Source organism: Stegodyphus dumicola, chromosome 6 (genome assembly GCF_044657685.1).
Source record: "Stegodyphus dumicola isolate Sdum_Otavi_A_Nest chromosome 6, ASM4465768v1".
NCBI classification, from domain to species: Eukaryota; Metazoa; Arthropoda; class Arachnida; order Araneae; family Eresidae; genus Stegodyphus; species Stegodyphus dumicola.
Genome location: NC_140773.1, coordinates 82,808,033 through 82,833,969, shown reverse-complemented (window position 1 = coordinate 82,833,969; position 25,937 = coordinate 82,808,033). Strand labels below are relative to the sequence as shown.

The following is a 25,937-nucleotide window of genomic DNA, read 5'->3' as shown; positions in this document are numbered from 1 at the left end:
TGGCCAATGGGCCCTCTTTTCCTTACCTGCTCTGATTTCCCGGCTGGGAACTAGCTGATAGTTGACACTCTGATTGTCCTTAGGGGATTAGATCAATATAGCTTATTAAAGCCCAACTGGGATAATATAAGAATAAGCAATTAGCATTTAAGCAGGTTCTCAGTTTTGCAGTTCATAGGAGACTCTGGAGTACTGAGATATCTCCATGCAAGCTTTGCTCTTTAGAAGAGCTATATGAGCACTTTTGCTCCAGAACTGTAAAGTGTTTCTTTTAGGAAAATAAATTCTCTCAAGCTATCATGGGATCCATGTGCATTCAGTCATTACAAATCTGTCTACACATAATTTGCAATGGTTTGTAATAGGTATTTCTTGACAAATTTTTCTTTTTAATTCATATAAAACTTTAAAAAAATTAATGAATTTAAGTTTAAGGTACTTGCTATACACTTAGATATTTAACATGTAGAAATTTAATCTTTCTAATAGTAAAATTAAAAAATACAATATAGTCTGTACTGGAGACTTAATAACTACAAAATACAGAGAATAAATAATAAGACTGCTGTAAAACATAATTAAAAACAAACATTTTATTGAAACCTGTACAGAAAGGCTAATCAATGCCCTTATATGTAAACCTTCAGCTTTCTATAAACAATCAATCACACTTAGCAATGCACAGTTCAGATTTTCATCTATTTTATATTTACATTTTGTGTTAATGAAAATGGGCTTGCTATACAAGGCTGAAAGAATACAATACTAATGCAATATTTACATGATGTGTTTTTATATGATACTTGGTGCTAAAGATTCCTCTGCAGAATTTCTTTACAAAAATATGATTCATCTAGGCAAGCAGGTAGGTGTTGTAAATTAAAAAAAAAAAAAAAAAAAAAAAGTAAACATACTATACTTTTCTATTTTATGCTTTTACCACAAGTATCAAACTATTAATAGTTTACATGAGTTTGTTAACCAACATAAAAAAATTTCCAAACATCCAACTATATAAATTTTATCACAGTCTATTTATACTATTTTATCTTCAATACATATATATTTGTAAAAGTTAAAAATACTTTTAAATCACTGATATATATATATATATATATATATATATACACACACACACACACACCACGCAGGAAGATATTAATTACAATTATCCCTTTCTCGATTATTTAATTAATTTTGAAGCATTTTGTATGACATTAATGATAATTATGATTATGAATTAATTTTTTCAAAATGGTCTTTATGTATATCAGTCAGAAAAAATTGAATGCAACTGCATTTGAGAATAATCAGTTAAAGTATCCTGCTATGAGATTCCATTTTAACAACATACTCGAGGACAATCACTTTCAAAACCTGACAAGTAGTAGCAGATTCATCTGTCATTAAGCATATACAACAGCTTTTATATAATGGAAGATACCATAGCAAAATAATAGATGAAACTTCATTTTTGTACAATTAATAAGTAACTCAGTATTACCAACTGAGTTACCTTAAATATATTTTGAAATCCTTTACATAAGCGATGCAAGCAAATAAAATGTACATCATTATTTATTTCAAAATTTTCATCTAAAAATGAGTTTAGAGAACTATCGTGATTATAATGCTATATTTTATTTATCAACTATTTATCATCATGCCTGCGTAAAAAATTTTAAATTACAACACTGATTACAATTCAACTTATGAGGATACCATTCTGGTATACACAGTTGGAAAAGTTAGCTTCTACATACATAAAATAATGTATACATAACGTCACATATAAAATATAAAGGCAAGAACTCCGTAACAAATTTGAAAGGAAAGTTTGAGACTATCCTGATTTAATAAATCATGGACACATTCAGTAGCCAACTGGAAAGATAGCTAGCTGAACACTGGCACTTTGACCCAAATTCAAATCCTGGTTTCTTGTACGGGTGGTTTCATAATTTTCCTCATAAGTAACATAAATGAAAGTTATTTTCCTTTAACAACTCAGCCACAAAGGCATTTCCCTTGGGTAGACAGCTCTCATGTGCTTTGCTATATTCAAATATAATGGGAGATTCTCTGCAAATCCAAATTTCAGTTTCAGGCATAGACAAGATTAATTTATTGTTACAATCTACTGAACCAGACCACTCTGCACTAAAATGTTACCAATTGCTAATTAGACCTTATAATAAAATTTCAAGTGTACATCAATTTAGAAATCTGAATAATAAATGAAGTTTTGACTACAGTACCAAATGCACATATATTAGTTAATGATAATCAAAAATTTTTTCTGGTACAAATTTTGAACATTCTATAATTTCTTTATACAGTACAATATTTTTAATATAGTAATTTCTTTATATAGTACAATATTTTTAATTCACGGGCAAGATAAAATTCACAGACTCGATCTCTTGTTACTTATTGTCAGACAAGTGAGATAAGTTCCAACAACTTTCTGATATTTAAAAGATGAAACAATTCATGATCCCTTGAGAGAAGTATGCACATTATAAAAAGTTAGAAATTATCTGACATGATTACAGTATAGTTTTTTTTTTTTTTTTTAAATACCTTTTTTCAGAATTTTGTGTTGAATTACTTCAACCCTCAATTCTTCCTGATATTATCTAGTTTAAATTTAAATAGGGAAAAAAAAGGTGCAAATTTTTTTTTCCTATCAGTGTTGCTAATTCAAATTTCCATTAAAAATATGTATTCAAAGCTTAAATACAGAATAGGCTAGATGAACATATTAACCTGACTGATGTCACTCTGTAAGAGACAACATTATTGTTCATTTTTATAATCTTTAAAAACTGCAAACATTTAACCCTTTGTGGTCGTATGTCCACTCTCAGCCACCACATCCTTTTTACCGTTCCGATTGTATGTCTGCTCTCAGCCACTAAAGCCGTTTTACTGTTCCAGTCATATGTCTGCTCTCAGCCACCACAGCAAGGAACTATACGAATCATATACTGTATGCATTCATGTATAAGTTTACACTTTTCCTATACCAACCTCAATGCCTAAAGAACCTATTCACGAACCAATACGGTGCTCCATTGATTGGAGATAACGTAATCTAATCTAAACGAAAGTTGTGACCCAGCGCTCGCCATGCAAGACGCTGCGGTGAGTCAGTCGTCTTTTGAATGTAATGAAATCAACGACGTTCGAAAATACCTTGTAGAATTCTAAAGAATATTTTATAAATTGTATTTAACAGTAATTAGGCATTCTCTCTTCTTAAAATATTCCAAAATAATTCCCCAAAATTCAGCTAGAAGAGAGAACAGGATACCTATGCCACATTTTATGTTCGTCCAAAAATTGGTGGCACAACTGGTAGATGATTTTCGTGACGGAGCAGATTCAAAACCAGGAAGACCATCGACCTCCGATAAGGAGGAAAGACTTAATGGTAAACTGCATATATTGTAGCATTGTGAAAATGTAAAAAGTAAAGATTGTAGTGTATGTTCAAACAGAAAGATTAAGGATGAAAGGCACCAAACCAATTATTTTTGCGATACATGCACTCGAAAACCTGGCCTGCATGTTAGAGAGTGTTTTGAAAAATATCACATGAAGGAGAATTATAAAAATAATTTTTATACAGAAACATATCACTAGATTAGCGTATTGAATAAAGATATATTCTACAGTTCACAAAATAATTACTAAATCTTGTTTATCCATTGTAAACTTGCATGTAATGTATCCCTGCTCTATCGACAGAAATTAATTCCGACCAGTACGATACCCATCTCCAAATTTAATCCGACCACAAAGGGTTAAACAAGTACTAGAACAGGTAGTTATTAAAAGTCAAATGTTTGCCTAATGTACAGAATCAATTCAAACCCATAATAACAATTTAGTCATATTCATATGGCCTTATGTCATATAGCCTGGATAACACAATATTCATTAAAACTTTTTGATCAGAATTTTGCTTCCATAGATTAATTTTCTCTAATACTTTTCAATGAACCAGTTTTACATATAACAAAAGTATATGCTTTCTAATAATATTAAGATTATTAATTACATATTACCATACAATGCTGTTAAGGTTCAGAATTTTTATCATTAAAAAATACATTAAGAATATGCAATCATACATTACATTACACTGTTTCACACAAAAGCAGTAAGAGATAAAGCTGTAAAAAGTTTTCTTTACATGCAATCACATTTATTAAAAATGAGAGAAAAACCTATGTATATTCAATCCCAATTTCTTTCTGTACCTTAAAATCATTCTTTAATTTAATATTATAAATTTACAAATACACAGAAAATTTCGACACATCTGAAATTTTTAGGATGACTATTTCACAGCCTATTGTACAGTTACCAAATATTTACCAAGCATTATTAGGAATGGATTATAAATGAAGTTTAATCCTCTTTTGATTTATTAAATACATATTTTTAAAAAGCACTTCTTCCTCTATAAGCAGTTATTAATACAATGTTCTTTACATTACATTTATGTTAAATAGCTTTAAAGCCTAAGACACATCTTCTAATATTAGGTAAATATAATTATGCACTCATGTTACCATCCATAAAAAAGATAATATGCATTATTCAAGACTGGAAGGCAGAAAAAGGAACAAATTATGCATTAGTGCTGATAATATACATTAATGGCATATAACATTCAAGATATTTTTGGAAAATCACACAGAAAACTTTGCTATTGTTCACAGTTCAATATTCGATATGCAAACTGTTGAATTTAAGAAAAAGTATATGTATATCACAGTTTAAATTACCTAACTTTTTGTATATAGCTTTACAATAAACAGTGAATTATAAAAAAGTGGATGATTCGGTTGATTTCATGTCTTAAGGCACTATGATCACAATGTCTATTTTATTATTAAAAGTTAAGTATAGGTCATGGTGTTCCATATTCCAGCCTCAAAATTACACAAATATCAACTGAAATGTATTCAGTGACTAGATAAATTTATGATCCATATCTGAATATTCACACTATATTGATTAACAAACACATGTAAAGACTTCTTAAGCCTCAAGCTTTTAGACAAAAGGTTACAGTTTATTAAAATACATACATCAAAAGGTATTTTAAAATATTGTATACAATCTTGTGAAATGTGATTAAACTATTATGTGGTAAAATCGCATCAGACGTAAACCATTGAAACCTCCTTTGTAAACACAGTAATTGTAACTAAAACAAAACCACTATATACTGAATTGAGGATTCAGTGAAGAATAACAGTATACCTGATAGAATATAGCAAACACTCACCATTCATAAAAATTATACATTAGAAACGCATATTCTCCGATCTATATGTAAAATTTAAAGTATAAAACCGACATAAATATCTGCTCTAAAATAAGAAACAATCAAGCACAATTATTTAAAGCAATGCATGCCCAAATGTTCTTATGTATGTGTTACTGGCAAAGTATGAAATTCGGCATTCTATAGAATGCCTAGGCATTGTATATAATGCCTAAAACTAATTGCAATGTATGAAACGATTCATATTTACCACATTTCCTAGGCATTCTATAGAATGCCAAATGACAAACTGCAAAGTATGAAATACATTTCCAATTCGTTTCGAAGAACTGAAACTACCTATGATGAGATGCTTGTAACAGGGCTGTGGAGTCGGAGTCGGGCAGATTTTGGGGCAAAAGGAGTTGGAGCTGAAGTCGCTAAAAACAGGTCGACTCTGACTCCAGGTTTTGTTGGGAAGTTTGAATTTGAAATTAAAATGAATTGAAAAAAATAATGACAAGCTGAGTTATTATTTTTATTTATGGACTATATACATTAATAAATAGCTATTTTCTATTTTATTAACATATTAATAAAGAAATATAAGGGAGGAGGATGGATGTGATATTTGCCACTAGTGATTAAACTGATTCATTTAGTTACAAATCTCACTGTTAAATTTAGGTAAGCAGCAATAGCAGCAAGAACTTCTCTTCTTGGAACTTCCATCCTTCTTCTTTCCATTCTTAGGAAGTGAGCATGAGAAGGAGCAATTATTGATCAAGCAACGCGATAAGGAAGTACATATTTGATGATAAAGAGGTTTTTAGAATTAAGAACTTTTTTAGAAGATGTAGATAACCCTAATGTTTCACTAACAGAAAGACTGTGGAATAATCTTATAGAATTGGAAACCCTTCTTTCTATCCCGTATATAACCACAAAAAAGCTGCAATCTGAAGAATTGGCAGGAGGCAAGAATGGTTTTTCTTTTTTTTTTTTTTTTTTTTTTTTTTTTTTTTTTTTTTTTTTTTTTTTTTAATTTTTTAAATGGAGAGTTCATTGCAGAAGGAATCATTTCTTCAATGAAGAAAAGAGAAACTAGTTTGTTAGACAATGAGATTTTGCTGTGTTCAATATATTGAGATCCAAAACACTGAATTTTCTTGGATGACGAACAAATTAAAAAGGCAAAGAAAGTCATCTATGAACTTTCATTAAGAATGAAATTATTCTCAGAGAAATTGGAGAATTCGAATTAGGACGGTCAAACCGCAGACATTGCAATTGAGTCTCTATATTCCTCTTCCAGTGATGAATTAGATTTTGAGAAATATTTTTGAATATTGAAAAGGCTAAGGAAAAGTGAATGAAAATAAAGAACCAAGAGCCTTTAGATATAAAAATAAAAAAATACAAACAAGGTTGCTACGTGGCCTTTGAAGAAATAGAGAAATATGATTGTGCTTGCAAAGACACCTCTTTTAGAACTTATAAAACTCTATCCTGTAAATTTAAAAGAAGTAGCTCTCACAGTAACAGCTCTTCCTCCTATTCAAGTTAGTGTGGAAAGACTATTAAGTTCTGAATTTTTTCAAATCGGATCTATGGCCCTCCAACAAAGAAGATCTTGCTGAAGCTATACTGTTTCTTAGAAATAACTAATGCCAGTTTTTCCATTTCATAATAAATGCTAATTAATATAAATAATTTGCTATGCCATCTTTTTTTTTTCTGCAGTATCTATTACTTCTTTATATTAAAACAATAAACTGCAACCCATGTGTGTATGTTTACATTTATATATATGAGGGAGTCGGAGTCTTTAAAATTCCAGGAGTCGGAGGCGGTTATTTTCTCTACCGACTCCACAGCCATGGTTTGTAGAACACAAAAGTGCTTTCATTTAGCCTGTTAAAGAAAGCATTACTACTATACAGTATTACATCATAGACGCCGAGTTATTTTCCGTATTTCATGAACACTCATTTGAGTACTGCATAGGGCAGAATGCAACGTGACAGAATGTCGAAAGAACTTTCAAACAAATACAAAAATGTTACACGCATTGATATTGAACTGTAACAACCACCTTTGTGAGCCCTGCCAGAGAAAACAAAAAAGGTATTAAAAAGGGCACTGATGTGAAACTTAGGATAGTTTCTGAATTTGGCTTTTGTTGACGGTTAGATCTTGCGAATCCTAGTCTCAGCCAGATAAAAAACATAAATTTATTACGCTGTATCAAGATCATCTCACTATTTTTTTTTACATATTTTGAAGAAAAGTTTTTTATTGGCACTCTTTCATTAATTTTTCAAAATAATATTTGTATTTTAGAGGAATGAACATCTTAAATAATAGGCTTATCACAACCTTTTTCTTTCATACTTTGCCTAAAGAGCATTTGTCATTCTACAGAATGCCTAAGTAAAGTACGTAATAATTCTCTTATTTCATACTTTGCCTAAAATCGTACGGACATTATATACAATGCCTAGCATTCTATAGAATGTCGGCATTTCATACTTTGCCAGCAACATATATATATATATATGTATGAAACCAATATCTTTTAGAATAGGTCAGTATATTATAATTAAAAAATTCAAAACTATTTTAGATATTTGAGTTTTGAACACACTTTTGCTTCACATATTTTCAAGAATTTCTCATTTTTATCTATGGACTGCAATAAACCCCCAGCTTAAAAAATAATTTTATGTATATTCTTATAAGCTGCATATGTATGTATTTATAAGGCACAGTTTATAAGAATTCAAATTACACAAACATAAATTTTAGTATATGTATTTTAAATATATACAGACAAATAACAGACCTTGATACAACAAATGTGCTAAAACAAAAGTTGAAGAATTATGTTCAATTTTAACATCAACCTCAGTTTAGAGTTCAAAATATAAAAACAGTACTATGGTAACTGCATTTACATATACATTTGCTTTCCTTTAAACTATGAAAAACTAATGTGAATTTAATTATAACAAATAATTTTTAAAATAATAGCAAGCAAACTATGTATAATATTAAGTGCATTATAATTTATAAAAGTATATTAATACTAATAACTTACATCACTTTCTGCTTTTTTAAAAAATTATTTAAATCAGATATTATAAATTATAAAACCAAAAAGGCAAATTTAGCTTATTACAGGAAATTTTTTCCTATTCAAAGTATACTAATCTTCTCATATACTATAACAATTTAAAATAATTAAACTGAAAGCTTAATACATTAAAATTTATGTTTGTGAAAAATTTCTTAACATGTATACATGCAGGTAAATTTTGCACTATTAGTATCTTTTAATAAAATGGACAATTTATGGATTAAAAGCTAAGTTATGCCAAACTCCCTTAAAACAACAAAACTGGGCATTTACTATTAATGCAATGATTAATTTGCAATTATCAAAGTTAGAAATTACCAATTTTAACATTCTTCTAAATTCTGATAATTAAAAAAAAAAAATTAAGATATTCACATACAATCTTTGTGCTAACAAATACCTATTTTTAAATTTTCATCATATCAACAATAAAATAAATAATTTTTATATATACAGGAGAATTTTTTAACATAAAAAGTTCACAAAATGTACCCAACAGAATTCAGTAAGAACTAAAAACAAAGAAGGTAATGGTTTCAGGCCAAAGGCGATCTTACCAAGCCTCAGTTTTGTCATAAAATTAATCCCCCTCTAATGATACATATAGTTACTGGCAAAAAGTTAAGTCTTCTAGCATATTTACATTTTGTAACTAGCATGCCGCCTAAACAAAAGTCACTATATTTTTTTTATCATTTTCAAAATGTAAAATCAACAGTAGAAAACATATTACAAAACTAGAAACTCAATCTTCAAACATATACTGGAGAACTTTGTTTTTCTGTTGTTTCTTCGAGAGGTGCTCTTGCTGGGTAAACTTGCCCACCATCATCAAAAAATCTCCGAAAAGTGAATTCCAAAAATGCATGTTCGGGATGCTTATTACTATCACTAGCATCATCCATATTGCCTTCATCACTAGATTCTGAATTACTGCTGCGAAGTTTATCTGAATCAATGGGATCAAAGTTTGAAGTGTCTGTAGGATAACGAATTTTGGGAACATATGGAGCTGGTTGTTTTCTGAGATCACTATTGAAATCTATGTCTGAAAAGAAGGGATGGTGCTTAATTTCATCCACTCCATTTCGTCCAAGTCTTGCATCAGCTATACAACAGAGTTTGAGTATTAAATCTGCAGCCTCATCAGCAATATTTGCTTTTTTGGGTATCCGCAGAGTTGTTTCCCAATTGATAACCTGTAAATTAAAAAATAAATAAATAATCTAGTAACCTTCAATAAAATTTTAAGATCTATTAAAAACAGATCATTTAAGATATAAATAATGATTTTTTTTTTCAAATATAATTTTAAAACATGAGCAGAAAATTATAAATAAAACCCAAAACAGAAAGTGATGTAATGATTAAGAGCAAAAAACCACTGCAAGAAGACAAAAAAAAGGGGGGAGGGGATATCCGAATGATAACATTAACCATGGTGTCTACTGTAACTGTAATGTCTTCGAAAGAAAAAGATGGGGGGGGGGATCTGAAAGCTTTCAGATTTTACATTACGCCTAAAGGGACCTTTTTTTTTTTTGTTTTGTGTGTTAGCTTTATTTATTAAATATCAAGTTCTTTGCACTGAAACCATAAAATTCAGTTCAACAGCAATATTGCAAAATAATTTTAAAATGAGCATATCTTTAGAATTTCTGATACACAGTCTTGTGCACTATGTTTTTTATTCCTCGTAGAGTGTTGCCATTGCTCGCTTTGAAATCGTTGAGTTTGTTAATAACAAATTTGTTAAAGTTTTACAAAATATGAAATAGATAATAAAACAAATTCCAAATTAGGGCTTCCAGATGTCAATATTTTGTGGAAGATTACGTTATTCAAAATTTGATGGCTCTATGTACCATTGTTTTATCACAATGCAAGAAACATACATACATTTATGCAGATTCTTTATTATTTAATTTCTTTAAATATAACACAGGGTGATAATATTTGCTGGCAACAATTTGAAAAGTGACCCGATATTTAATGTATGAAATACTTTATGATAACAGGAGAGCTGCAAAATAATTATATTTATTAAACAATTAAATATCTGCAATCAATTGCAGAAACAAACAAAAAATACACATTTTTATTATCATTCATATCTATTTATTTTGGAACCATTTACCTTTATAATTCCAATGCACGTGCTTAGAGGGCACACTAACAGTTATATAATTAATTAATCTCTGTAAGGTGCCCAACTCTTTCAAATAAAGTCTTTACAAAAAGATAACGGACTCTTTTCTGACAATTACTTTTAGAACAACCTTTCTTAATATACTTTTAAATGGGTTATCTCAGATTCAATGGACACTAAATTTTTTAAAAGATATTTTTCTATATTAGTATTAGCGCCCATTTTTGTCTTAAATCTCCCTCAAAAATTCAAAATTGTAAACTTTCTTTTCACAAATTCGGGACTAAATTTATTTTATTTTTCATTACAAAAATTAGAATTTAAAAGGGCAGGAAAAAGGCTGTGTTACCTCATATATGAGACATACTAATGCCACTTCATTTAACCTATTCAGTAATCTGTGTAATACTTCAACAAAACTTTATAAATAAAATCAACTGTACAGATCCAGCACAAATTCGTATGGAGGAAAAAAAAAAAAAAAAAATCTCTAACCATACACCTCGTTCTACAGAAAATTTTGCACAAAATGTGAAGCAAAGGATTGATAGATAACAAAATACATTTAATCCTCAAACAATGCTATTTAGTCTCCTGATCTATTCCAACATAGCCTTTATGCACCACGTCAGTTGTAAGAAACTATAGGCAGTTGAGTCACAGTCTATACTCAAGTTATTGGATTTTGGAAAGCTTGTTATTGCTAAGTAAGACTTATAAACTTAAGGCAGATAGTTGAAAATATTAATGCTGAGTCACGTGCGTATGGGTTCATAACAGGCTGCATGCACACAGGTCTGTATCAAAAGAAATACCTCAGTGTTCTGCAACTTTCCACAGAAATACTCGTACAGGTATTCACGGTTATCACACAGTACAATCAGTAGTTACACTTCGAACTGCTAAAAACTTTAAGCACAATGCAATGCAAAGCACATCTAAAAGGCAAAGCTTTTAATATTCCAAAGCTGCTCTGAATTAACAACTCTCAACAACAAGGACAGATATTCTCTCTGCCAAGATATTTCTAGTAATTTCTGCTACTTGAAACTATTGGAAGGTATACGAGGGCCAAATTATGCTTACAGTTACATATGAAATCAACTACAGTAATTCAACTACAATACCTACTATGATAATACAAGGACCAGACCAAAACTTTGCCAAATTTGGTGACTTTTGTAAAATTTGTCACCAAAGCCATCGTCAGCTTGGTGATATCTCGCCACATTAGCAAGACATCCATTTACTCAATATTAAATAGACCTGTGCCCCTGTATACTTTTTTTTCTGGCAGAGCACCCTCGGTCTAGATTTTTCTGTTACATTATGAAGAAAATACAAAAGTTTCATATATAATTGTACTGGAATCATCTACGTACAAAATTTGTAGCACTGCCCCAAAGGACTACATGTTCTGGGCAGTATACTCCCTAGACAGAAAACTATACTTATACAAGTAAGGAACAGCAATGCAATAAATTTCAATTAACTATTTTGGTAGATAACATAAAAAAATCAAGGCGAATAAATGAGTGCACAAATTTACAAAGAAATATGACCAATGTCTTAGTATAGTATTTACATTAATTACATACACAATGAGGACGATGTACTATGGCTATAGTAAGCTGTTAGCCTGTCATAATGAAGAACTTACAAAATAGGACCATGGTATTTTACTATTTACATTATATAAACTAGGTACTATGGCCAAAGTAAAGGGCCTGTCATAATGAATGACTCTGGTAACTTATGGATCCAAGCAATGACATCTTTCAGCCTGTTTAGGACAGTGTAAGGACCATAACATGGTAGTTTACACGAGTGTCCTTTCTGTCAAATCGTCTTCCACAAGTACATGTTGTCTCATTTATTGAATCAATGTCCTGTAGCTCTCTTGTCGTATCAGATCTTCATCTTCTCCATCGATAAGTTGATTCTCTCTCGTGCAAAACTGTCTATCATTTCAAACATGCTTGGAGAGATGTACTCCTCAAGTCACGAAGGCACATCAAGAGGGTGACCAAGCAAAAGATCACACGGTAGATGAAGGAAGAGCATATGGAATGGAGAACTGGAGGTCTCGTGGACAGTACTGTGCTAGGCCTGTAAGAACAAACATAACTTCTTGTCCCAGTTTTTTTAGTATCTGGAAACCACCAGTGAGAGGTTATTAAGGATGGTTAGATTAAACTTCTTTACCATGCTGTCTGCCTAGGGATGTAAAAGTGTCATTTAGGTTTCGTCGATGCTGAGTAGCTTACAGAAATCTTTGCAGCCAAGGTAAAATTTCTTTTTTGATCGGAATGTAACTGAAGAGGCACTCTGAATCTAGAAATCCAATGCCATATTCATTACCTCTGCTACCGTGGCAGCCTCTTCATCAGGAATAGGATATGCTTCACGCCACTTGTTGAAGCAACCAGTGGCAACAAGGTGACTCAATCAGTGGCTGCCCATAAGATTTTGCACCCCTCCTGTATGCCAAAAATAAAAAACATTTAATTTTAAAATTTTGTAACATCAATTTGGCATCCCATGGATGCTGCACTCTGGGACAGATGCCCCTTGCCCCACCCTAGCTACGCCGCTGATGACACATTGAGACGCATAAAATTAATCTTTTAAATTGCCAGTGTTCAATTTCTTTACTAATAGAAAAACTCCTTTCTATAAATGCCATTCTATGTGATAAGATATGAAGCATTTTGATATTTTCCATGCTTGTGCCTGGTAAAAAAATAGAGAAAACAATGGAAAGAGAAACATATTAAGACTTTGTTTCAGAAGTAAAACATTTAAATATTATGGTTTCATTGTTTTTCAGAAAATTCTTCAAAATGTTTCTCACGAACTTTCTGTAAAATACATCCATTTACTTGTTAATACCATGAAGACATTTGTCTGGAATATTCTAGATTTGTGGATCTGTAAATCCTGCCTTAAAATCCTTCTAAACTTTGCAAATTGCAGTTTCTAATATCCTAAAGAAAAATTACCCCTACCAATTCTGCAACAGCAAAAAGGCTAAAATATATATATATGTATATATATATATATATATAAACACACACACACACAGAGGAAAAAGTATAAAATTAATTTTATAGAGAAAACTGATGCATATTGAGACAACTACATGGGAAACACTCTCACCATGAAAAAATTACAACGAAGGCAGTTTTAATTAATTACATGGTTATTTTACTTTTGCTAAGAATTGTTCCATAATTTGTGTTAAAGTGAAAAGCATTTATTACCTTGTTTATTTTTCAGATTCAAAATAATGCATTATAAGTCGCCAAAATCGAAAGTAATGTCACTTTATATGATAGCGAAAAATAAAAATTTTTAATTTTAATATTATTTCTTGAATGCAATTTCAATGTATTAGCGTTATTTTAATGAAATTGATCAATGTTATAATATTTTTTAAAAATATCATCGAAAAATTCTTAGATTTCCAAATTAAAAGTTTTCTATAGAAACTGATCTTAAAACAACCAGAATATTGAAAAGATGCCAAATTTGGAACTGTTTAATAAAGAATTCACATTCCCAAATGCTAAAAATTGTTTAAGAGCTCTTCATTAGAAAGAATGAAATGATTTTGAAATGTTTATGTTTCACTTCTTGCTCAGAAACTTGAGTATCCCACCATTTATATTAGAAATAGGAACAAATTATAACTCATGAACCTATTCACCCATTCAAAAGATAACTATATTTGTCAATGAATCGCCAAAAATATTTGTACAAAATGCTAATTCACATTCAAAATGGCTGTTATAAAAACAGACAGAAATTACAGATGATTAAAATTAAGGACCTCCTGCCGAATTTGGTCGAAATTAAAGACTTTTAAGGACCAAAAATCGATTCCAAAAAAATTAAGGACATTTAAGGACCGTACGAACCCTGCTTCAGCACTACAGTTCAAACACTTTAGAATAATTCAGAAGTCAAACAACAAAAATCAGCGTTATCTTTACAAAATTTTCACAGGACTAGTTTCGATGGTTTTACCGAACCACCATCCTCAGCTGCAAAACCGCAAATGAACAAGACAGGAAATAATGACCAGACAAGATAAGAAAGCCTGGACAAGAATAAGCAAGTGGCGGTGAAACTAGAACTAAAACTTAATTTCTTTAAAGGCTGAAGGCAAATTTGGATTGGAATTAGGATCGTTAACTAGAACAGAAAGATTTTTATGAATGTGAAATGCCTCTAGAAAATCCAGTTCTCCAACGGAAGATGTTTTTTGAATAATTTTGGCTTCCCATGGCTAATCCTTCAGTTTGCTTGTAATATTTATTTTGGAATACAAAATACATTTGTTTCAAACAGAGTTGAGTGAGAGAAATTGGCTTATCAATTTCGATGCAAGAGAAATGAAATTCGCGAAGTCTGGTTTCTAGACATCTTAATGCACCCTCCACTGGGACATTGGTGAATAATGATTTTACATCAAAAGAAACCATGAGTAAATTACTGGGAGAAATGTTTTTAACCTTTTTTACAAACTCTATTGAATTTTTTATGGTGTAAATGTTTTTGTCTAATAGAGTGGAAAATCTAAAAACTAAATATTTAGCTAATGGTACCTAAATTTGATACAATAGGGCGGAAAGGAATACCACTTTTATGAATTTTAGGAAGAGCATATAGTCTGGCACAATTCGCAACAGATGGGATAAGCGAATGTTTTAAGTTGCTTGAAATGATTTGCGAAGATTTGATCGCAGTTTTTATTTTTGACAAGTCCGAAGGTGAAGGATCTTCAGGGATCGGATTATATGGTCCTTCATTTAAGAGTTTATTGACACCATCAATGTAAGTATTCTTATCCATGACAACTATCTGGCCACCTTTGTTGGCCTTTGAAATGATAACATCCGGGTTACAATGAATTTCGCGCATTGTAGCTCTTTCTCTCGCAGTTAGATTTGGTTTCAAAGATTTATTATTGAATTTCACATTATGAGCAATAAGATGCCTAATCATTTCTTTCTGTGAATCTGAAACTTTACTGAACTTAAAGATTTTTCGATAGGAGCCAAAATCTTTGGAATCGAGGGTTTACAGGTTTGTGAGAAGTTAAAATTATATTTTAGAATTCTCTCTTGTTCTTCTGAAAGACTAACCTTAGAAATATTAACTATTGGCTTGATGTTTACAATGGGAAGATTTTTTGAACTACTTGAACTGGAAGACTGTAAAAGAAGTTTTTCGAATTTAACTGCAAGGGTGTTTTTATGACGGTTAACTGCATTCTCCGTTCTAGACCAAGACTTTTGTTCAAGGGCAGTGAATTTTGGATATGATTTAGTGAGTTCCAGATGAAGCTTATAGAGTTCATGTTCCATTTTGGACAATTGTTGACGTGTATCCCTTATGACAGACCGAAGTAAGGCAAGCTTGCAATTTAACAGAATTCTTGAAACCCGACTCAATTATAGAAAGATTTAAGATTTTTAGATATTGTTTTAGGAGATTATAAAAATTCTATTGCCATTCCCTTCTTTCCATCAATTAGCTATAAAGTTGCACATATTTTGCAGAAATTTAACTTTCGGGTTGTTTATTCTCCCATCAATAAAATTCCGAGTTCCATACTCAAAGACCCCATTCCGGATATGAATTCCTGGGGTATTTATAGGATTCCTTGCCAGTGTGGTTTAATTTACATTGGCCAAACTAAGAGAGCCTTAAAATTTTGCGTCAAGGAACATGAGGCATATGTTAGAAAAAAGGAAACACAGAAGTCTTCTGTTGCTCAATATTGTTGGTCCAAAAATCACACTTTCAATTTCTCTGCTGCCAAAATTATTCAAAAAACATCTTCCATTGGAGAACTGGATTTTCTAGAGGCATTTCACATTCATAAAAATCTTTCTGTTCTAGTTAACGATCCTAATTCCGATCCAAATTTGCCTTCGGCCTTTAAAGAAATTATGTTTTAGTTCTAGTTTCACCAACAGATGGCACCACTTGCTTATTCTTGTCCAGGCTTTCTTATCTTGTCTGGTCATTATTTCCTATCTTGTTCATTTGCGGTTTTGCAGCTGAGGATGGTGGTTCGGTAAAACCATCGAAACTAATCCTGTGAAAATTTTGTAAATATAACGCTGATTTTTGTTGTTTGACTTCTGAATTAGTATTTGTTCAGCGTGTTATTGTGTTTTAACTTTAGAATAAGTTTGTTGCCCCTTCTATTCTATGTCAAGACATTGATTTGCTCAATTAAATTGTCTAGAACAGCAGTCAGTTGGTCCACTGGCTCCTGGCTTGAGCAGCTCTGATTGGGTGTCAGGCTCTACGAGTTACTTGCTGGCCTGCCTCGAATTTCATAGCATACACAGTGCTTTTTAAATCTTTTACATCTGTCATTCGCAGGGCTTTCTGTATCTCAGGATCCCGGATACCATCAATGAAGTTCTGAAGAGACAGTATTTCCCTTGTTTCTGTTGGGCAGTCCAAAAAAGTGAGATGAGACAACCTTTCAACATCTGTGGCGAGCTCCTGTAGTGTTTACATGTGCTTCTGATAACGAGAATTTAACTTAAGCCTGTTACAGTGTTTTAAACACTTCTCACTGAAGAGCTGTCCAATGTGCTGGACAGAGCTTCGAAATCTATTCTCTGGTTTTTGGGCAGACTTACGAGTATATCAACTGCATCTGCTTTCAGAGAAGTGGCAAGGTGGCAGGCCTTAGCTTGGGATTCCCATCCATTTGTGTTTGCCACTATGGTGAAGTGCAACTTGTACACTTGCCAGGAAATCTTTCCATCATATCTAGATAGCTTTAGAGAGGGCCGGAATGAAATATGTTCAAATTTCAAGATGTTAGATTTGTGACCAGGTGTCGTTATGGAGTTGTTTAAATTGTCAACTTCCTTCGCAACAGAAGCAGAAACTCTATCTTCGATTTGTTGTTTAACTGCAGAACTTGAAGTTTCTTGAAGTTCTCCAACTTTATCTTTAACCATGTCTATTCTGCCTTCCACAGCATCAAATTTGTTTTTATTATGGCAGTAATATTTCTTTTCTTTCTTCTTCACCTGTTTTCATCTCTTCTTTAATGGATTATTGTACAGCTTTCACTGTCTCCTTTGAGGAAGATGACAGCTCTTTCCACCTCTTCTTGGAATGCAGCAAAGGCAGTCACTAGCTGTCTTAGTTGCTCATCCATCACTCTTGTCACCAGTATTCAGTCCCACTTTCGACACCAAAAAAACTGTTGCATGCATGTTGAGTGCGTACAGGTTCGTTATGAATTGAATGCACAAGTCAGATGAAAAATGTATAAAATTTATTATTATCACAACAAATAAAACAAAATGTTTAAATCTCGTATAATATACCAATATCTCACAGTAGTTACTTTTTAAACTACTAAAAGCATTCAACAGAACTTAATTCAAAACAGAGAAATGTAGAGAAGCTAATCCAATCTCGCCATGAATTCATTAGAGTTAGCAACAACAGTTTTCTAAACAAACTCATAAAGCAACTGAGCTGAGATGTTCTTCCTCCAGCTTTTTATAAGCTTTTTAATCAGCATGAGCACATTCTGGTATTTTCTCGACTTTTTCCGATAAGTATAAGTGTACAATTATGAGATATCTATTTAAAATGTTAAATGTAAGTGCTCCTGTATTTTAATTTTTCTAGTGTAGCTTTCTCTTCAAATAAGTCGCATGCAGCATTGCAAGGAGAAATGAAACAATTTAATAACAATTCTATTGAAAATAGCAAACTAAATAAATAAATACAAAAACCGTAACATGTATATGGGTTCATAATAGATTGAATGCACATATCATCTAGGTTGATGCAATTTATTTTATCAAAAGAAATACTTAAGCATTCTATAATTTTTAACAAAAATACCTGTACAGATGTTTACAGTATTACAGAGTACAATCAGAAGTTACACTTAGAAGAACTATTGACAACACTGAATATAATGCAATGCAAAGCACATCTAAAAGGTAACATCTCAATACTCCAAAGTAGCTCTGAACTAACAACTCTCAACAACTGAGGACAGATGCTCTCTCTGGCATTATATAGTTTTCAACAAGCCACTGAGATATTTCTAGTACTTTCTGCTTCTCGAAATTACTGGAAGGCATATGAAGGCTGAATTATGGTTACAGCTACATATGAAATCAATTACAGTTATTCAATTACAATACCTAATATGGTGATACAGGTACTGGGCCAAAATGCTGCCAAGTTTAACAACTTTCGGAGATTTCTCACCAAATTGGGTAAGAAAAATTAGTCACATCTCGCCAAATTAGCGAGATAACCATTTACTCAATGTTAAACAGACTCACCCTGTATTCTTATTTTTATGGCAGAGCATTCTCCCTCTAGATTTTCATGTTACATTATACAAAAAAATACAATTTCGCTTATAATTGCACTAAAATTATTTATCTATGTACAAAATTCGTAACAGCTGGAAATGCAATGCTTTCTAAGCAAGCTTAAGTGTAATTTGATTGAATAGTTCAAACAACAGATTTCAATATTAGAAAACAGTATCCATAATGCTGTGATACCCTGGCACTTTGAGAAAAATTAATAATACTAATGCTCTGCTTGATTCAATTGGATTATTTATAACACATTTTTTTGTACAGTTTGACATGTTCCGAGTCAAAAGCCAACAATTGTAATCTCTTTTTTGAAAACAAATTTTCATAGTTAATTTTGAAATTGGTGAGGTGGCAGTCCCTACAGCAATGGGGCTAGCATATTTCAAGTAAGAGAGAGCCAAATGAATACTTTATTGTTATTTTGTTTTTGGCGAATGCTGGGTGAGGGAAAGACAAATTTACCATTCATGTTCTCGGTTTCATCACAGATGCATGCGTCTCCTCTCCACACCTTTAAATTACTTTTAATTATTTCTGTTTTCATTCTTATTTCTTTTGTATTGGTATTTGTTAAAATTTGTTTCTATTTATCTTGCTTTCTGTAGTCTTAGATAACTGCCAGTTTTCTAAAATGCTCTGCCAGTTTAAGAAAGGTCAACCTTTAAAATCTTGGGCACACCAAATCGTGTAAAACGTTGCAGAAATTTGCATTTTTGAAACTTCAGCACCATCTTTAGTAGTTTCTTTCCCTCAAGTTTTAGAAACAACATCTTAATTGACTTCAGTATCACAGAATTACAATTAAACAATTGGGCATGAAGTATCAACAATGGGTGAAGAGAGATTTCTAAGTACACCTGGAAAGAAATGTAAAAGGCCAGCTGATTGAAACTGTGAACTTGATAATTTTAATAAATGTGTTATTCAGCAGACAATACAAGACTTGTATATGAAAGAATTGTATACCGAATTAAATTGCAGAAAAAAAAGTTCTACTTGTGGTAAAGTATTCAAAGAAATCCCATGAGATTTCATTGGCTATATTGGCATGTTATACCTTTTTTAATTCTGTCAAAACTATTGAAAGAAAATTACAAATATCAACTAAATGAAGAACTCCTTGTTAAGGGAGAAGTATTTCAAGAGCTTTATTTATAGCTGCTAGGGAAAATGAAACAGTAATATGGAAGGGCTGTCTTTCTGAATTTTGTAATTTATTCTAAAATACAATCTCTAAAACAAGGTTTTTAATATTTTAATTCGACTGCAAACTTACCTTACAACTGCTGTAAGTGCTGCTGGTAGTGAGAAAAATTTTCTATACAAAAATCTTTCCGAAGTATTTTAGAATTACAAAATGTTTATTTTGCATTTAGGAAGCATTTAAGTGCTATACAAATTTATTTTGCATTTAAGAAATGTGTCTATACTATTTACATTGCACCAACTGGGGCAGCCCAAAAAGACCTCTAAGATGTAACTGATGGTTTTGTAATAACAAATACAAGAAAAATAATAACATACTTCCAAATGTTGTAAAGAAATTTTTTTTTTTAAATATGCATAATATTTAAATTTATTTCTCTGTATGTTACTTTAACATACATTTAGTCATTTGTATATCAAGAAGGGCAGCTAATTCAGCTACTGCCTGTTAATAAAAAATGCACATGCACATTAATACACATAAAATGTTTATTTTACATAAATTACAAATAGTTAAAATGAATTACCTTTAGCTGAGTTTCAGCAGGAGTGTTAGCATAAAATGGAGGTTGACCAACAAGCATCTCATAAAGAATAACACCGACGCTCCACCAATCACATAACTGTGTGTAACCTGAGGGAAAGAAAAAACAATTTTAAATACCTACATAGCTTTAAATATTAAAAAACAGTACGCAATTTTTTGTGAATAATATTATCATCTTAAAGTAGCAAAGCAGTATTTACATTATTTGATAATACCAATTTCTGCACTAAAACATCATGCGAAATTTGTGATGTAAAGAAAGCGCCAAACAAGGTAAGTAATAAGAAATGAACAGACAATTGCATACTGTTTCAAAATTCTGTAATAAAATTTTACAAGAAATATGTTACTAATGAATGATATCATTACATATATGATATTACAATTTATGATGTTACAATTACAATTTTGTATATTATGATATTACAATTTTGTGACTAATATAAAAAAAAAAAAATCAACAATTTGAGGAAAATTTTCACAAAAATATGTGATGGTTAAGGGGTTAAACATCATTCCTTCAATTTTCTGTGTCTCCTTATATAGCAAAAGAGCAACTATAATTAAATTAATACATTTAATTAATTGCGTGTTTTTCAATACAGGTAAGGCATTTAAAAATTTGGAGATACTCAGCATTAAATGAATAACATCAACACATGTTTCCAATTTTTCACTTATGTAAGCTTATAAAGCAGTAAATATCCATTTTCTTGTTCAAAAATACTTTATATCAGATACCTAAAACAAGTGTGAAAGACACCTAGACTGGGGAATAATTCCCTGGATGGTAAAACATATGAAAGCCATCAACTTCAATGATGGAAAAAATTATTACTGCTGACTTCATAATTAGAGGAAGATGCTCCACATTACACATATGCAACTAAACTTCACACCAGGGATTATCACCCTTATTCATTATGATCACCTTGATTTCAGAAAGTTATTTTCCCACTGAGTGCCCATCATCCATTCATCAGTACCAAAATAGTAAACTGGTGGACATTTATGCAAGAATAGAGAAAACTGAAATGGTTTAAAATTGTTACAGGTTACAAAGCATAGTGCATGAACAAAAAAACTGACAATTTTTATTAAAGAAACTGTGTCAATGGAGGTGGGAGTAGAAAATTATTAATTAATAGTTTGCAGACACATTGTTTTTAAACATACATTTTTTTAACTGTGGCCGTATTTAAGAAACAATAGCTGAAGATATAAAATACACAATGGCCTTAAAGATAACTGTAATTACACTGAAACATTTGGTATCTAGTCAGCCCCAGAAATAAATTCAATGCTTTTGCAGAAACCCTTATATAACGCAAACTACTGACCTCAAAATCATCTAACAATTTTTGCTCTCCCCCCCTAACCTTCCAGCACTCACGCTTGGCAATTTTACATGAGCACGTACATGTCATATTTTTAAGGCATCTGTTATTTTACCATTTTTGACATGAAAAATGACATAAATGGGTGAATATTGATAATAAATTTGTTAAGAAATAAAATATTAACCTTATTATTGCAAAATAAAAATAATGACACATTCAAATCAAATTATTTTTAAATGCTTATATTAGTCAGGTGAAAAGACAATTATGTATTTCATTATAGAAAATTTTAAATTTACTCTTTAATAACTATATTTTAAACTCCAAGCCAGTTTTAATATTCATCTGTCCTGTATTGTTGATTTATCATCAAATCTAAGACAACTTGTCAGAAATAAAAATCTGTTGTAGCTCATCACATCCCTTGTTATTTCAGTTCTAGTACCATCACTTCAGAAAAATTCTTTTACATTTACATGTTGTCCTTTTTTTATTCCTATTGTAAATAACAATCCAAAGTGTGCCATCATTTACAATCTTGAGGTAACAGTGCAGTCTCTGTCTCTTGAGTATTTGCCTTTTAGCAAACTTATATATTTATTTGTACATTCCAAAATTTCATCAAGCATATTTACATTTATTATTTTCAAAAATGATCCTATTTCATCTTCTATATCCTTGGTATGGTGATTTAGGCCAGGTAGCACTTTCACAATATTCATTTTATTCGACTTGGAACAGTTTGCGTACTTCTGTTTTCGCCACTTAGAAGATTTATCCTTACAAACATAGAACATATCATCATCATTTCTTTTTTTCTATATCATTATTATCATCATCATCCGAAATTTATTGTTCAGATTCACTGCTGATCTTATTTATCTTGATATTTTCCTCACTCAAATCGATATTGTTCTCACATCCAAAGGTTTCCTTGTCTTTTCTTTCTTCATCAGATACTTCTTGAAGAATGCGAGCAAAATCAGCTGGTTGCAGATATTGTTTTGCCAAAAAAATACAGAGACGAATTTATATAAATTAAAATAATGCACGTCAATTAGTAGCACAAAATATTTGACAAAAAATTTTTTAGAATTTTCACCCACGACCACGCATGTGTCATAACTTCTATGAAGAAGTTACCACATAAGCCCAGTAAAAAAAAAAAAAAAAAAAGAGAGAAGCATAAGACATCTTGTTGGCACATTCTATGATGTGGGGAATGGTTGAAAGGGAGAATAGAAATGACTTTCAGATGTTTCAACTGCAATATGCGAAAACTGTTCATTAAAAACTGAATATGTCATAAACTTTGTGCATGACGCATGTGCTGGAAGGTTAACAGGAATAAGAACCAAATTAATTTTTCTGGAAATATCTTATAATTCAAAGTAATAAAAACAGAGGACATCAAAATGTTATGATACTTCTGACATTCTAGCAAGTATTAATCACAAAGAAAATAATAATAATAATGCTGTCCCCAAACATATTTTCACAAACAAGTAAGATGTCTTGAGATAGCTTAATTTCAATTTAAATATTATTATTAAAATGTATGAACATTTTATTTTCAAATGCTAAAGGAAAAATTTTGATTTACCTTACAATTTAAAAATATGCAGTCGTAAGTTTGAATTAAAAAATCCCAAAAATTATGAATAGGAAACTTCCACGCATTCTTGCTGGTATTTTAAATATATTAATATTATAATACCAAGAACACAAGTTTTCAATTAATCTTGCAAATTAAGAAGTTATTAAATACTGACAGAAAAATAATGGAACATTCATAAATATTCAGTAACTTTTGCATTAAACAATTAGATAAATATACTACAGCTATGAAATATTTACCTGTTTTGAGCAAGACTTCAGGAGCAATATAATTAGGAGTTCCCACTAAAGAATGAGCTAAGCATCTTTGATGTTCTCTTTTACGTCTCCTTTCAAGAGGCTTCAAGTTGGCACTGGGTTTGCAGTGACATTCATTGCTCCATTTATCATCTAAATCCATAGAGTCTTGTCGGCCATGTTCTCCTAAAACATAAAACAATTACAGTGTTGTAATTTTCATCACATTCATAATCATACTGTAATAATACAGAAATGAAACATGTTAAGCTTCAAACACACTACTACTTGAATTAGCAATAAATATCAATCACTATAGAAATAATCAAAAACTATTTAGATGAAATGTAAATGGATTCATTAAATTAACATATAAACTACAAAAAAAGTTCTGTAAAAAATATCAAGTAACATAGGTATCTCAAATACATTTTACCACATAATGCTTATTTATATGACAATTAAGCAAAAAATACATATCAATGAGAAGAAAAACTTCAGCATTATTTATACCTAAAATCCTAAGATCTATGCCTACTTGCAGCCTTTACCAACAGTAAACTGAAAATTATATGTAACTGTTCTAAATGGATTTTATTAAGGGGGAGAAGCCCTTCAAAGTTTTTGTGCATGCTAAATACTAGAATGTTTCTCCTCACAGTTTAAGTAACAAAACCTCTTTGTCACTGTTTTCTCTTTTGTCTTTTCCGTTAAATTTCAAGTTTGGCTATATTCTAGAACTTCTTCATGTACATTCTAGAACTTTTTGAAAATTTATTTTTGATATACAGCCATATATGAAGTCCATTACTCAATAGGACCATATTAGATGACACTAATGAATCAAATGGTACCAGAATAAAAAATAATAAGTTTTTTTCCAAGTTTTTTTTTTGGGGGGGGGATGCACTTGGCCATCACAATTAATATCAATTCATGTTTTGAAAATTAAAGGAAGTGTATTTAATCAAAGATTGTTGTTGTGGTCATGAGTTTGGTTTATTGAGATCGCGGAAAAACCTAGAGGACTTTCTAAGGGAAACTGGCTTGTATATACATTAGACATGGGGAAAAACCATGAAAACACCCACGTAGCTAGCTCATTTGGGGACTTGAATCTCGGATCAAACTACCAGTGTTAGCGACTGCTCAGTCGCTGGTGGGCCCTATGCTGTGCCCGTGCGATGCTAAATGCTTGTCTCTGTTATAAATACTCATTCTATTATAATTTCTCTTGTCAATACAAATATCTTACACTTTCTTATCTTTTTCTTATGGACTGTCTGATTTAGAGAGAAATAGTTTTACAGCATGTCAAAACACTAATTAGATGCAAAGATAATTACTAAAAGAAATTTCCCAAACTTGAAGAAATTTGTTTCTGGGAAGCACTTTGCATCCAATGAAGAAGTTGAGAGGGTCATAGATGAATATTTTCACAACCTTCCAGACTCTTACTTCCGGGAAGGAATACTGATGTTGGAGGAATTCTAGACCAAGTGTGTTGAAGTCAAGGAAGGTTATGTAGAAAAAATCTTTTCTTAACTGAAAGTTGCAGTCTTTCAGTGTCAGGCCGAGAACTTACCCTCATACACAAACGTATTTTTATTATTTCAAACATTTGCTGCTGTTTCTTAAGTATAAATTTATGTAATTTAATGACTGATACAGTCATAAATATTATAATTTTTATCTTCTAATATAGGTGATAATAAAGTGACGAGAAAAAGCATTTCATTAGAAACTAAAATGGAAGTGCTTAGAAGATAGTGGTGAACCTCAATGTCAAATTGGTGTTACACTGAATATGTCAACTTCAACAGGGCAGTTTTTAAGAATAAAGAAAAAAGGGTCATCAATTACAACCACAAAAACCTTTGCAACTAGAATAATCTGTTTTAGAAATGATATGATAGAGCAGATGTAAAAACCATTTTCTATATGGATTGATAACGAAACTGAACGCAATATGCCATTAAGGGAAACTATTATAATGGAAAAGGCAAGAAAATTTTTTAATCA

At 31.1% G+C, this 25,937-nt stretch overlaps 1 protein-coding gene across 1 annotated transcript in view; it reads right to left on the bottom strand.

Annotated features, from left to right (window-relative positions):
- Positions 1-578: 578 nt before the first annotated feature.
- Positions 579-25,937, bottom strand: part of LOC118205457 (uncharacterized) — a 201,062-nt gene continuing 175,703 nt past the window's right edge. The window contains exons 5-7 of the mRNA XM_085818602.1: positions 23,919-24,101; positions 20,702-20,808; positions 579-9,622 (exon numbers count right to left, since the gene is read on the bottom strand). Of these exons, the coding sequence (XP_085674728.1) occupies positions 9,176-9,622; positions 20,702-20,808; positions 23,919-24,101 (737 nt within the window). The 3' untranslated portion in view covers positions 579-9,175. The remainder of the gene's footprint in view (positions 9,623-20,701; positions 20,809-23,918; positions 24,102-25,937) is intronic.